At 53.9% G+C, this 14778-nt stretch overlaps 1 protein-coding gene across 4 annotated transcripts in view; it reads right to left on the bottom strand.

Moving 5' to 3' along the window:
* Positions 1-3833: 3833 nt before the first annotated feature.
* CDH22 (cadherin 22) overlaps positions 3834-14778 on the bottom strand; it is a 123224-nt gene continuing 112279 nt past the window's right edge. For all 4 annotated transcript variants that reach the window (XM_070248053.1, XM_023626641.2, XM_070248051.1 and 1 more), the window contains 2 exons: positions 8755-9006; positions 3834-5879 (listed from right to left, as the gene is read on the bottom strand). In XM_070248053.1, the coding sequence (XP_070104154.1) occupies positions 5320-5879; positions 8755-9006 (812 nt within the window). In that variant the 3' untranslated portion in view covers positions 3834-5319. The remainder of the gene's footprint in view (positions 5880-8754; positions 9007-14778) is intronic.

Raw genomic sequence — 14778 nt, forward strand, 5'->3', positions numbered from 1 at the left:
CACAGTGGCCCTGCCCCAAGGTGCATGTGGACGGAGGTGTTTAGGTGACTGAGGACACGTGGTGTGAAGTGAAGATACACACATGGAGGCAGGCATATGCAGGGGGGTATATATCCTTGCATTTGTGTGCGAGCTTGGTGTAGATCTGAGTGCTTGTTGGAGGATGTCTCTTGGTTTAGATGTGTATAAGTGATCATGCATATTATGTACATACTCACATGTGCAAACACATCTATGGGCATCGTGCACTTGAATTTAGAATCTGTAACTGACAGTTCCTGAGGCTATACATGGTTTCCTGTGCATGCGTGCAAACTTGCATATGCTTTATGAATGCATTCATGGAGCTATGAGTTCATGCTCACAAGCACATCTGAGGGGGTACACACACATGTACCGTGTACCTGCCTGGGAGTGTCTGGGGACAGGCATATGTGAATGATGTGTCTGAGTGCATGCCTGAATGGGAAAATGTGTTGGCTCTTGGAAGAGTATTGTGGACACACATGTACATGCAGGTAAGAGAACACATCTATGGAAGACATGTATGTGCTTTGTGTACAAATGCGAGTGCACATGCGAGAGCTTCCTTAGTGCGCACGTGACGTGTGGGCACTTGACCACTCTGGCAGACCTGCAGGGATACGCTCTGGGTACACGGCTGTGAGCGTGCATGGGTTCGCACTGTGCACCCAGGTGGGAGGATGTCTGAGGGCACACACGTGCATGCATCATGTGCTGGCGTGAGTAGGTGGGCGTGCTTGTGCACCCATGCACACGCACTGAAGCATGAACGCTCTTGCCTAAGAGCGAGGGCTGACAGGGTTACATTTTCCAAAGGCTCATCGGCCAGTGACAGAGCTGGCCTGAGAGCGCCTGCTGGCAGGAGGTAAGTGGAGCTGCTGATTCGTGACCCGGGGGTGGGCAGTGATGACGGCTGGCTGACAGATGCGGGCGCTTAGCCGCCCCCCTTTGACAGCAGCCGGCTCTCTGAGCTGCCTGACGCAGGAGGTGGGAAGTTAGTTCTTGACCTGCGTGCTCGGTGCTGGCTTCCCACTTCCCTGGTGCATGTCCACAGCCACGTGCAAACACACTCACATCAGCACACACCAGAGAGCACATCCAGGCTTGGACTGAGGCCTTGGCCCCACCTCCATCTTGCTCCCCAGCTCTGCCTTCCATCTGGAGTGCCTCCCCTTCTCACCAACTGCTTCTGTCTCCTCCCCACACCTCCGAGAAACTCCACTCAGAATGCGAGTTGTCTTGGTCCTGTACAGACTCGTGGTGGGGTGTGTGTGAAATGGTCCAGGCCCTTACAAGCTTTGTGCCCTTGAGCAAGTCCTCCTCATCTGAGCACTGGGTTCCTCATCTCTAAAATAGGGCTAACGATGAACCTGCTTAAAATGAAACAAGGCAACGTGTGTAAAGCGTTAAGCCCGGTAAACAGAGTCCAGCTTCCGTGGGTTTTACCGATCTTAGTAATAATTATGTGCAGTGCTTAGAACAGCACCTGGCATGCAGCAAGTGCTACGTAAGGTGCTGTCATCATCATCACTATTATTACCATCACTGTCATTGTTATTAATACCCTTGTTCTAAAACTCTTGGCCAATTACACATCAATTCTTGCTCATGACCCTGAATACTCTTTTATGCTGTGATGGTGACTGTGATGGAGATGATGACAATAAAACAGGGATTTCTTTTTCTTTCCATTTTCCCAGATGCCTTAGAAGGAGGGCAGGCATGGCAAGTGGAAGGCTCCTCGTTCTCTGAGCTCCTTGATAGAGTGTGGCGTGTCCACTTAGAGCCTGGAGCTGGGGAGGTCGTGCTCTCTGCATGACACGGGGAGAGGACTCGGAGCCATTGGGGAATTTGACGGGGATCAACGAGACAGATGGCGAAAGGCTGTGTACTCCATAACAAGATCCTTCTCCGTGACCCCAAGTCATCAGAAAAGTGAAGCTCATAAAATGCTTGACATTCGTGGACATCTTGTGGAACCCAGTGAAGGCGCTGGACTCACTGGATTTCACTCCCGGATTGGCTCAGGGCCCAAATGGAGATGGTGAGTGTGGACACAGGAGCTGGCAGCAAAGGGGCCTGAGGCAGCAGGACCTTTCCCTCCACGGCCCACCCCAGTGTTTGGAGAAATCCAGGTGGGGCTTGAGGATTCCCACAGGCTGTAGAGCATGGCAGTGAGTGGAGGAACAAGCTCTCCCAGGGCACAAACAGAGACATCAGATGCTCCAGGCCACGTGTTCAGTGCCTACTGTGCACCAGGCACTGTGTGTGCCACTGACAGCGTAGGTGCTGGGGGCCAGAGCACCTCGGTTAATCTTGGCATCTCTATTTATTAGCTATTTGATCTTGGGCAAGGTACTTAACCTCTGTTCCTCAGTTCCTCACCTATAAAATGAGGGCTACCTCATTGGGCTTGTTGTGGGGTTAAACCAGTTAATTCACCTGAAGTGCTTAGCACAGGAAACGCTCAGTAAGCATCGGCAGTTATTATTGCGTTTATCCTCACTACAACCTGACAGGGTAGGTGTTCGGACTGTGTGCATTCCATGGGTAAGGGAACGGAGGCCCAGAGAGGGTAAATAACTTGTGCAAAGTCACACAGCTGGTAACGGTGGAGCCAGAGACTCAGAAGGTGAATTCAGATGAATAAGCTTCCTTATTTCTGGCAGGATCTTGAACGCTCTGTGACCTTGGGAAGGTCATTCCCCGTGTGTGGGGTTTGCAGAAGATATTCAAGGGTCCTTGTGACTCCATGTTTGTATGTCCCTCTGGACATGTCACCTGCCTATAACCTCCTTCTTGGCAGGGTCAGAATCTGTAGAAGGAATAGAATTAACCCGTGTTGTCCCGGCTCTGTCCTGTACCAGCTGGGTGACCTTGAACCAGTCACTCTGCTACTCTGGGTCTCAGTTTCCCCTCTACAATAGAGATGGCAAGAACCAACCTCAGAATTGTTGAGATTCTGTCGGTGGGAGTCTGGCGCACGAGGGTGAGAGAGGGGATCGCGCTTGTCCCCTTGGGTCCCCAAGTTACCACAGCCATTTGTTGTACCAGCCACAGGAACTGTGGGTTAAAGGTGCTGCATGGGACGAGCTGAGGGTCCCAATATTCCCCTACTGGGCCTGCCACACTAACCCCACATCCCTACCATTAGCCACCCTCAGCGCACGTTAGGAGACATGTTCAAGTTGACCGAAGTGTCAAGTTTCTTGGCCTGGACTTCAAGTTCTTTTCCCAACCTGCCTCCAACCAGCCTCCCCTGCCTCACATCTCACCACTCCTCCAGCCAGTGGTCCAGCCCCTGGGACAACACACCATTCCTGAGGCCACATGCTTCCTGCCTCTCCCTGCTCCCAGCCTTTACAGATGCTCTTCTCTCTGCTTGGAATGCTCTTGCTTGCTTGGTCATCTCACAGTCATTCTTCAAGATCCAGTTGGAGTCACCGCCTCTGGGAAGCCCTCCAGGAACTATGACATCTCTCTTCAGTGTTTCTGGGACCTTGTTCTGTTAATTCTGCTACAACTCTTACCAAATGCATTATTATTGGCTGCTCCTGTTCCTGCAACCCCCCCAAGTTGGGCCTTGTGTTACTGGAAGGCAGGAACTACTTATGATCTGTGTACCCTTGGGCTGGTTACTACTCTCTGAGCAACAGTTTCCTCGCCTGTGAACTGGGGCTGACAGTATCTAACTTAGATGAAATGATACAGGTAAGGCACTCAGGACATAACGACCATCTCTGGATCTGTCAAAGCCAACCTTGGCAAATGTGGAGGGAATGAATGAATGCTCCCTGAGAGGGTAAAAATAATAAGGCTAACGAGCATTTATTGAGCACTTTTCAATGTATCAGGAGGGTACTGAGATCAGAGCTTAACATTCATTTTCTCCTTTAAGCCTCTTAACAACCCTTTAAGGGAGGGAGTATCATTAGCCCCATTTTACAGATGAGGAAACTGAGGCCTCAACAGTTGAGGACCTTGATGAAGGATGCCCAGCTAGCAGGAGCTGGAATTCACAGCCCACCAATGTGGAATGAATGAACCCCTTGGTTGGGCGGAGGACAAATAACCCCTGTCTTATGATCAAATGGTTTTAGAGCTCTTAAGAGTCTTTTAGGCCCTTGGAGATGCCGTAGCCCCTGGGGTTCTTAACTTGGGGTCCATGGATGGGGAGAACGATGGGTTCTTGGACCAGATAGATAAGGTCCCCACCACGTCTAGTGACCTCTAACCCCTCCATCTCCTGCCAACCCTCCCACCTCATCCAAGTCTTGGAGCTGCCCAGCTTGTCCTCATTGGCACCCCTGCCAGATGTCCTGTTCCAGTGTCACTGGAGGCTCCGGAAGGCTCCACAGTCCCTGGGAATGTCCCCCTCCCCCACTCAGGGCAGGAGCAGGATTGACAGCTGAGACCATTTCCTGCTCCTTTGGAGATGCTGGGAAAAGGGGGAAGGCAACCGGTCCAGAGAGAGAGCCTGGACCCGGGAGGCAGACACCTGGGCTTCTGACAATGACAAAGATGGTAACAGCATCAAAGGCTAACATTTATTGAATACCCACTGTGTGCCAGGCACTGTCCTGATCATTTGACGCCTCTGAACCCTTTTGAACCTCATAATTCCTCCGGGTAGAGTCTGTTATTAGCCTCATTTTACACATGAGGAAACTGAGGCCCAGAGAAATGAGGTAACTTGTCCAAGCCTAGGCAGCTGGGAAGTGCCAGAGGCACCACGGTTCCCTGGCTAGGTGTCCTTGGAGAGATCACAACCACTTCTAAGGGCGGCTTTCTCCATCTGTTACCTGCAGGGTCCCACCTCATGATTTCTGTGACACTAAGATGGCCTCTGAACAGTGTCCCAGCACACAGTAGGTGTTCAGGAAAGGAACAGCCTTTCTTTCCTCTTAACTCTGATGGGGGAAGCCTGGGGGCCACCCTGGCAGAGTCCTCCCTCCAGGGTGCTCCTCCAGGCTAACAGTGAGTAACGCGCCCCTTCTCCACGCGGTAGCGCCACCATATCCCCCTCTCCAACCCAGAGCCACGCAGTGCCGGGTCTCGCTGCAGTTTTAATGACGTTAGTCCTAATTCCCGCAACTCTGGGCGAAAGCTGCACGCCTCCCCACGGAGGGGGGCGTCGGGGAGTCCACTCCCAACAAGTCCCCCCTCCTGTCCGGCCGCCCTGGGAGGGTGGGAGTGTTGGGGAAGGGGGTGAGCAGGGAGAATGCTTTGTCCTCGGGCCCGGGGTGGGGGGCCCTGGGTGGGGTGGGCGGCCGCCCCCGACGGCAGGGCGGGGGGCTAGGAGGCCGGGGCCTCGTCGTCCGCGCGGTGGCCGGCATAGAGCGCGGCCAGGGGCCGGAAGCGCGGGCCCCAGCTGCTGAGATAGGCGAAGTCCTGCTCGGAGCCCGACGAGCCGCTGTGCAGCGAGCTGAGCGAGGCGGCCGGCGAGTCCGCGCCCTCGAAGGCGTAGGTCTGGAAGGCGTCGTAGGGCGGCACCGACAGGTCCCCGTCCGCCAGCGCCACCTTGCGGCTGATGAAGTCCCTGAACACCGAGAAGTCCGGCTCGGGGCTCGGCGGCCCCTGCGGCAGCGAGTGGCGCTCCGAGGGCAGGCGCGCCGGCGGGGGGCTGCCCGCGCCCCCGCCCGGGCCCCCGCCGCCGCCGCCGCCCGCGTCGCCGCCTTTGAGCTCCCCGAAGTCGTAGAGGCTCCGCAGCGCCGACATGTCGTAGGCCTCGGTGTCCTGCTCGCCGCCGCCCTCGTCATTGTATTTGATGACATTGTCCCGCATGTCCTCGTCCTCGTCCGAGCTCAGGTGGCTCTTGTGGTGGCGTCTGAGGGTGAGGATCAGCAGCACCAGCACTGCGCGGGAGAAAGAACGGGGCGAGTGAGGGTGGAGCCCTGCCCACGGCATTCCGGGGACCACCCCCCCCACCCCCCCACCCCCACCCCCACCCCCACCCCCCACACAGCGGAGCCGACTGGTGCAAATTTCCTGGATTTCTGTTCAGAAAAACCTTTCTTACAGTCAGAACTGAGCTGGCTATCTGGAGAGGTAGTGAGCTACCCATCTTGGGAGGTGTGCAAATCGAGGCTAGACCACCACAGGGTGATGGGGACACACACAGCAGTGTTGAAATTTCATGGGTGTTGAGGGCTGGACCCAACCTTTGAGCTCTCCCTCCTCAACTCTATGCAGAGATATATGTCCTGAGGTCTGTAGGCATTGAGGGGTGTGAAGGAGGCAGCTGAGGGCTGGGGAAGTGAAAGATGTCCTTGACCTTGACCTCTCTTTCACCCTCACCCTCTGTCCACTCCAGAATTCCTGAGCACCTTCTTCGCCCTTGAGTCTCAGGTCAAATGTCCCCTGCAGGACCCCTTCCCTGAGAGCTGCAGGCCAGGTTCAGGGCCTTCACCCCCAGCTGCCCTGCTGAGGAGTTCTTCCCTCCCTCACACTGGTTCTCCGAGTCCCATCTTGGACCAGCAGCGTCAGCATCTCCTGGGAACTTGTTAGAAATGTGAATTCTCGGGTCCCATTCTCAGCTGGGGCCCAGCAGTCTGGGTCAGTAAGGCCTCCCGGTGAAGCCCAGACAGCTCAGCTTTGGGAGCCACTGCTCCATCATCGCACCGACCATGCTGTGTTAACACGTCTGTCTCCCCCCACCCCAAAACGCACACTCTAAACTACCCCCGAGGACCTGGGGAGTGTTCCCCTAGCTTGGTGCCTGGCATGCAGTAAGCACGTGAAGCAGGCTGGTTGAATGAATGATGAATGAAGAGCTGGATGGAGACCTGGGCGATTGAAAGGATGAATGAAGGAAGGAATCGTCCCTTCCTGGCTCTTCACTTGCCTTCCAGCACTCCACATTCTCTTCCTCCTCCCACCTCACTGATCACTCCTTCTTAATCTTCTAAGCCTACGAGGCTCTCCTAGCCTCTCCGACTTCTTAATGTCAGATGCCCGGGATTGAGTCCTTGGTCCTTTATCCACACTCCCTCTCTTGGTGCCCTCCTTCAGTCTGATGACTTTTAGTTTCATTTAGAGGCTGACAACTCCCGTATCTCGACCTCCAGCTTGGACTTCTCCCCTGAAATCTAGATTGTGTGTGTGATTTCCTACCAACAGTTCCCCTGGGTTGACCAAGGGCAGCTCAAACTTAACATGCCCAAATTTGAAGAAGTAGTCTTTCCTCCTTCCCCACCCTCGGTCTCCCCCATCGCAGTGATGGCAACCCCAACTTTCTACTCAGGGCTTTTAGTCTTTTGTTCACTGATGAATCCCATTGCCTAGAAGAGTTTAGCACAAGTGGGGACCGACTGGATGGATAAATAAGGAACTGATGAACTAAGGAGAGAATCAAATGGATAGGTAGGGGGATGGATGGACAGACATGTGTTGGGTACTATGCCGGGCACTATATTCTTCTTGCTGCTCCAAACAGCTCTGGGCCAGTGGCCAGAGCCAGCTGCTAAGGCCGTGGGGCAGGGTACCGGCTCATGACCTAACAAGGTGGCTCATGACAGGGAAGGCAGTGGGAGCCAGGAACAGGTCCGGGGAGGGAAGGTGTCAGGAGAGAAGTGGGAAAGATGGATGGATAGCTCTCGGAGCTGGAGGCCGGGAGCCGTGGAGGGGGATGCCCGTGAGAGCAGATGGCAGGGAGCGCGGGCGGCGGGCGACAGATGCGCTAGGCCTGATCAGCAATTCCGCCCGTCACCTTTAGAGCACTGATGTGCACTTTCTTCGTTTGTGGGCAATTAGGCAGAAATTTGTTTGCACTGCCTCGGAAAATGAAACCGCTGTAAAGTGCACCCTCTGGAAAAAGGGTTTCTGAGCCATGGGCTGGGGCGGGGAGCGGAGGGGAGCCTGGGCCTCCCAGCAAGGAGGAGCCTGCCCAGGGCCTCTGCAGGGACCACAGGCAGGTCCTCGGCGGCGTGGGGGGATGGGGGCGGCGGCCATGTCAGTGGTAGGCAGCGAGGGGCAGGAGGCAGCTGACATCTCCCAGGGAACTGTGCAAAGCTGGCATCTGCAGTCTAGGCCTCCCGTGAGTGCCTCTAGCTCTGGCTGTTCCGTGAAGTCACCATTTCGCTCCTGGAACTTGACCTCTTCAGTGGGGACGCTTTGGGGGTTCAATTGGCTGCTGGTGGAACTGATAGCAGAGTAGATTTTGCCTCTCGAATTCTCAGAATTTTGCCCCAGCTGCCCCAAGGTGTTGCCCCCAGTTTAGATTGGGCGCAGGCGGGGAAGTTAAAGGAGTAGGGAACACAGACTGAGAAGACGTGATTTCAAGTCGGAAGACTGACTGTGTAACCTTAACCTCTCTGAGCCTCAGTTTCCTCGTCTGAAAAATGGGGGTGATACAACTGGCTGAGTGGTTGGGAGGTTCACAAGAGCCCTTTTTACTAAAAGTCCTGAGAATAAAAAGGGAAATAGACATGAGAGGGTTTTTAAAAATATGCTTGGTTTTTAGAAATTAGGGAGAGTTTGGGCTGTGTAGAGGGTGGGTCCGCACAAACCGAGCCTCCGGTGGGGGTGACACCGTCTGAAGCAGGTGGTGGGCTGCTCCATACTTAGACGTCTCCTAGGAGCTGCAGGTTGGAGCTCCGGGGATCATTCAGGCCAGCCCTTCCTTGTATGGAGAGGGAAACTGAGGCCCCACGGGGGCTACCAGGGAAGGAGCTCCAGGGCCCCAGGATGGAGGCTAACTGGGCAGGGAGGGGTGGCTCTCGGTGGACTCACCGACCAGGATGAGGACGCAGACCAAGAGGGCGATGAGGGCGCCGGGGCTGAGGGAGGCGGCCATGACAAAGGCCGTGGTGTTGCAGGACTGGATGGCTCCCGAGCTGTCGCAGCCACAGATTCGGATGGTGAGCGTGCCCGTGCTGCTCAGCGTGGGCGGCCCGCTGTCCACCACCAGGATGGGCAGGAAGAACACGTCCTGCTCCTGCCGGTTGAAGCCCAGGTGCTGTGTGTGCACGGCGGCCGTGTTGTCTGCTCCGGAAAAAGGCAGTGGCATGTGACCCAGGGTCTGGGGTCAGCCTCCCCTGTCCCAGCCACCTCCCGCTCCCACCTCAGGATTTGCCTCCCTATGCCTCAAGCTTCTGCCTTCCAGCTGACCCATGGGTCTGTCCCCCAGTCTCCCCAAATTCTGTTACCAGCTGTCCCCAAATTCTGCCCCCAGCTGCCCGAAGATCCCGTCCCCAGCCACATAGCCCACACTTCTGTCCTTAGCTGTCCCAAGATTCTATTCCCAGCTGTCTCAAGATTCTCTTTTCAGCTATTCCAAGATTCTGTCCCCAGCTGTGCCAAGGTCCTGTCCCCAGCTATTCCAAGATTTTGTCCCCAGCTGTGCCAAGGTCCTGTCCCCAGCTATTCCAAGATTCTGTCCCCAGGTGGGCCAAGGTCCTATCTCTGGCTACGTCAAATTTTTTCTCTTTTTTTGCTATTTGTCTCAACGGCCTGTTTTTATTCCATATTCTATCTCAGCTGCCCAATGCATCCTGACCCTGGGGTCCTGGTGTTGTCAGGTTGTGGCTTGCTAGGCCCTGATAAGTCCTGGGTCATCAGAGAAGACTGGGAATGCTGGCTGGCACCTCCCTTTGGTGGAGGGAGATTTCTATCAGGAGTCTCTCTAGAAGCTGAGTCTGGAGGGCTGGGGGCATGGCCCTGGGGCCTGATGAGGGGACCCTGGCGCACCAGGGTCCCTCACTCACCTCTTTCCTTTTACACGTGTGACCAGAGAGGACAGCGACTAAGTCCTACTCATCACACTGCTTCAGCCTGTTGCTGGGCATGCCAGGCAGGCCTCAAGGGGATGGGTATGTGGTCTTGGAGCCCGGGCTCACATGGTGGGTGGTGTCCACTTGCCCTGCCCTCCTGTGTGGTCAGGCATCCCTGACTCTCGGTCATTCTGATGGCTCCTCTCAGCCGGGCTGCCAATGTGCTGGTACAGAAGCACTCAGAGCCCCCCCCCGGCTGCTGCCCCCACCCTTCACAGCCGACTCCATGAAAGAGGCCCTGCCCTCCCGCGGGGGGCCCAGGTCTCCCTCCTGAGTATTTCTCCCTGCCCTCGCAGTCTTCAGGCTGGTCACTCTGACCTCAGACTTGGGCAGCCTGGGTCTCTTCACCAGCTTTGTGGCCCCACTTAACCCAGTCCCTCCCCGCAGCCCCCACCTAGTTCAGTACTCCAGTCCTGGCCTCCCCCTCATGGACACAGTGCAGGAAAAAGAGCCCTTGGAAGGACTGCTTTGTGACCTTGGGCACATCTGTGAATTGCGCTGGAGGCCCAGCTGAACAGCGTTGGTCATGGGTTGAAGCTCATGTGATGGGCACACAGGAGTTTATGAAATTATTCTATCTACTTCTATATACATTTGAAAATTTCCATAAAAACATTTAAAAAATAATGCCACGTCCATCAGTTTCTAGCTTGGGAAACTCAGCTTATCTGGACGTCAGTTTCTCATCTGTAACTGAGGAAAACAGTATCAGGTAGGTGCAAGGATTAAATGGTGAAATCCACGTGTAACTCAGAATAGTTCTCAACACGTAGAAATTCTAAATGAATGCCGGTTGTTACGTTTTTCATGCCCCCTCCCCGCCCGCAGCCCCTGTGCCACACCATGCACCCGCTCTGTCTAGGCTGCTCTGCCTTTCTTTACGCCCCAGGTTCCCGCTAGCTGGAACACCCTCCCCACCTTCTTGCCTGGGCAAATCCTTCATTCGTCATGCTCCAGCTAAATGTCACCTCCTTTCTGTGGCCTCCTTTCTCTGCTTCCCCGGAAGGAAGGATTTATGGCTCCCCCTCCCTGCTCTGACGACGCAGGTGCCACGCACACTTCTGCTACAGCACTTGTCGCGTTGCCTTAAATTAGCATGTGCCTGTCTCTTCCCTGGCACTGAGCCAGTCTTGAAGAATGATGCTCGCATGAACCACAGCTTTTGGGGTAGCTGGTGGTCCTGGGTCAGCTCCTCAAGCTCTGGTTTGAACTCTAGCTCTCCTACCGAAGGGCCTGTGAAAACATCTGCCTTCCCCTGGGGAAGAAAAGAAGCTCGAGAGCAATACGAGGAAAAGAGGGATGAGTGTGGGACTCCTGGGCACTCACTGCATGCTTTTTATGCATCAAGGGCTGTGTGGGTACTTTACATACATAGTAATGTTTAATCCTCATGACCACCAAGAATTGTGAAATTATCCCCATTTTATTTATGTGGAAGTTGAGGCTCAGAGAGAAGTGACTTCTCTGAATTTATCCAGTAAATTGGCAGCAGAGCTACCTTTTCTATTCACCCATCAAATCATCTATCCATCCATCCATCCTCTCTCCAACCACCCACCCACCCACCCATCCATCCACCCTCCACCCATCCCCATCCACCCACCCATCTATCCATCCATCCACCCACCCACCCATCCATCCATCCATCCACCCTCCACCCATCCCCATCCATCCACCCATCTCCATCCATCCACCCATCTATCCATCCATCCATCCATCCATCCATCCTCTACTCATCTACCCACAGAGCCGGTAACTACTGTAGTAACTACATTGTAACTACTATGTACTAGGCACTAATCACTGGGGAAAACAATGGAGAGCTAAACCAACCATAGTCATGGATCTGCACTTAGATTCTAATGTGAGAGACAGATGTTAAATAATAAACCCACAATTTAGTCTACAATTACAAACCATAGTGAGTGCTAAGAAGGAAAAGTCTAGGAACAGCACCTACTAGAGGATCTGATCCTGTCAAGGGTCAGGGAGACCTTCTTGGAAGAAGTGATATTATTGCTGAGCCCTGAATGATGAGTTCAAGGAGAGGAAACAGCCCATGCAAAGGCCCTGAGGTTGGAAGAAGCATGATACACTCAAAGAACTGAAAGTGATCCTTTGTGGCTGGAGGGATGAGAGTGATGGCTAGAGTGAGTCAAGATGAGACTGGAGGGGGAGGCAGGTGCTCATCATGGAAAGTCTTAGAGGCCACGGTAAGGAATTGGAGTTATTTTCTTACAAACATTGGGAGGCTATTTATTGGTGAGTTTTAAGCAAAGAAGTGACCTAGTGACATATCAGCCATTCATTCAGTAGCAAATACTAATTGAGCACCCTCTTCATGTAAGGACTATCCTAGCCCCTGAGGATACAGCAGTGAACAAGATGGACGTGGTCCCTGCTCTTGCTGAGCCTACACTCCAGGCTAGGGAGCTTGTCATCCAAAATACAAGAGTGATGTGGAAGGCCAGTTAGGAAGCCACTGTGTGTTTTAGCTGTGAGCTAATGGTGGTCATGGAGGCACGGAGAAGTAGACAGATCCGAAAAATTAGTGGCTGGCTCTGGCTCAGCTTCAGATTCCCGAGCAAGAACAGAGGGGAGGAGAGGAGAGGTTCGTTTCTCCGGGCTGCTGTGGTTGGCCACAGAGCCATATGTTCTGAGAGCTCTGGTCCCTGTCACTCCTCCACTCCATACAAGGGAATCCCTGGGCATCATCCCTGAACGCCCTCAGCTGCCCTTCTGGGCAGCGGCTGGCTTCAGCTGGGGAAGCCGATGACCACACCAGACCCCACCCCACCCTTCTAGGCAGGATCTGTGGCCAGCACGGCATCCATCCATCTGGCCTGACATACATCAGTGTCAATCCCTGGCTGCAAAGGCAATATTTATAAATCATGTTTCCAAACTGGCTACAAATTTGTACAAAGAAACAGATGGGTTGGGGTAGCCATTTGTCACCCAGGATATTTATACAATGAAGAGGAGGGGGCTTGGCACATGGTGGGAAGGGGCTGGGGGACTGGAGGAGGGGTCCTCCCGTGGCTGTGCTGACCTTCGCACGCCGCTGCCACCCTTGCTCCCGGAGCTCACACCAGGTGGTCACCCTGGATGGAGCTCTGGCAGCCCCCCATCAAAGAGAGGCGGTTGAGACAGAACTCAGCCCGCTTGGGTTGGAAAGACTTGTGAACTGGGCGAGGTCAAGCCGGGGCTGTCTGTGTCGCCTGAGGCCAGCTCAGGATACCATTGAAATAACAAGCAAGCAAGGCAGTACTGCTTGTGAAAATGTTGAAATACTTCCCCAAAGTATATATAGCCATGACTCTGAGCTCCCCAAATCCTTCCCTGTGCCTTCCCCCTAAGCACACCTCCAACTTTGACAAAATCAGGCCATTAAGTGGTTAAAGCCTGGCCCAGCAGGGGCTCCAGGGTCCTGCTCCAGGTTATTTACGGTCAGTATCCTTTCTGATTTGAATTTAACTGGTTGTTAACTATTTTTAATGTGACTCCTGGACGTGCAGATGGATCTGGCTTCAGAGGCCACTGAAATCTTTCCCTTTAGATGGAAGGGGTGGAAAGGTCTTAGGGGTGATCCCAGATCTGTTCCAGGGTCAGAAGGAACCAAAATGGTCTGGCCCCCAATGCCTTTCTGACAACATCTCCTCCTAGTCCTGTCACTCATTCACTCCAGCCATGCAAGACTCTTGTTCCTTGAGCAGCCCAGCCTACTCCTGCCTCAGGGCCTTTGCACTTGCTGTTTTGTCCACCTGGATCATTCTTTTTCCAGCTATCCACATGGCTCACTCCCTAACTTCCTTTAGATTCCTACTCACTATTGATTCCTTCAGAGAGGTCTTCCCAGACTACCTTATTTAAAATAGCTCTACTCTTATGCTGTTTTATTTTCCCCTGTTCTGTTAAACAGATTTTATTGAACACCAACTGTCTGCCAGGCACTGCTCTAGGCACCCAGGGTCCACCAACGAACAAAACAAGGTCCAGACTCTTGTGGAGATTGCATTATCCTTCCACTCCAGCCACTTAGCATCCCCAACATATTATTTATTTGTTTAATTTCTGTCTCCCATCTCTAGAATGTAAATTCCAAGAGGGCCGAAATTTTGTCCTGTTTGCCACTGTATTTTTAGAGCCTAGAACAGTGCCTGGCACATAGGCACTGTGTTTCAATAAATGCTCAATAAATAACTGCGGAAGGAAGGAAATCATATGTTCTAGGAACTAACAATATACCTTGTTTGCCTTCATCTCCCTGGGGCCACCTAGCCACCCGAGGTGGTAGGCGTTGTCAGCCCCATTTTACAGATGATGAAACAGAGGCTTAAAGAGGTGCAGATCTAGCCAGGGTTGCGTAGAAAGCCATCAACTGAGCCTGGCTGGGAGCCAGGTCCCTCACTGCCAGTCCAGTGACCACTGCCCTGCCCCAGTCTATTCCTCAAAGGCTCAAAGTTCCACTTCCTGGGCACCTTGCGGGGGGATGTCTCACAGTGGGAGCAGCTCAGGCTGGGCGAGGCAGTTTGCTTTCAAGGCAAGAGCTAAGACAGGAAGCACACCGGCTCTGAGACAGGTGTGGATCTGAATCCCAGCCCACTCCTGGCTCTCTAGGACTCTGGGTGGGTCCTTTATCCTCTTAGAGACTTAGTTTCGTCGCCTGCAATGTGGGGGAGGGGTGAGAAAACCATGTCCCAGGGTGGCCGTGAGGATGAGAGGAGAAATGTGAGAGGGGAAAAGCACCTCTTAGACTGAAGGCTGGGAGTGTGTACATGTGGCTCACTTCAGTCTTCGCTTAGGCCAGGGGCTCTTTCCACGCTGGACTCTGGCCCACCTACTCCTCGTGGATGTCTGTGTCTGTCCATCTACATTCTCTTGGGATGCCCCCTCTCCACTCCACAACCCACGCCTGCTTGTTCTTAAGGGTTTGGCTAGGCGGCTGGGGAACAGCTCCAGCCTGGCCCGGACTTGCTGTGTG

This window comes from Equus caballus, chromosome 22 (genome assembly GCF_041296265.1).
Source record: "Equus caballus isolate H_3958 breed thoroughbred chromosome 22, TB-T2T, whole genome shotgun sequence".
Taxonomy (NCBI): Eukaryota; Metazoa; Chordata; class Mammalia; order Perissodactyla; family Equidae; genus Equus; species Equus caballus.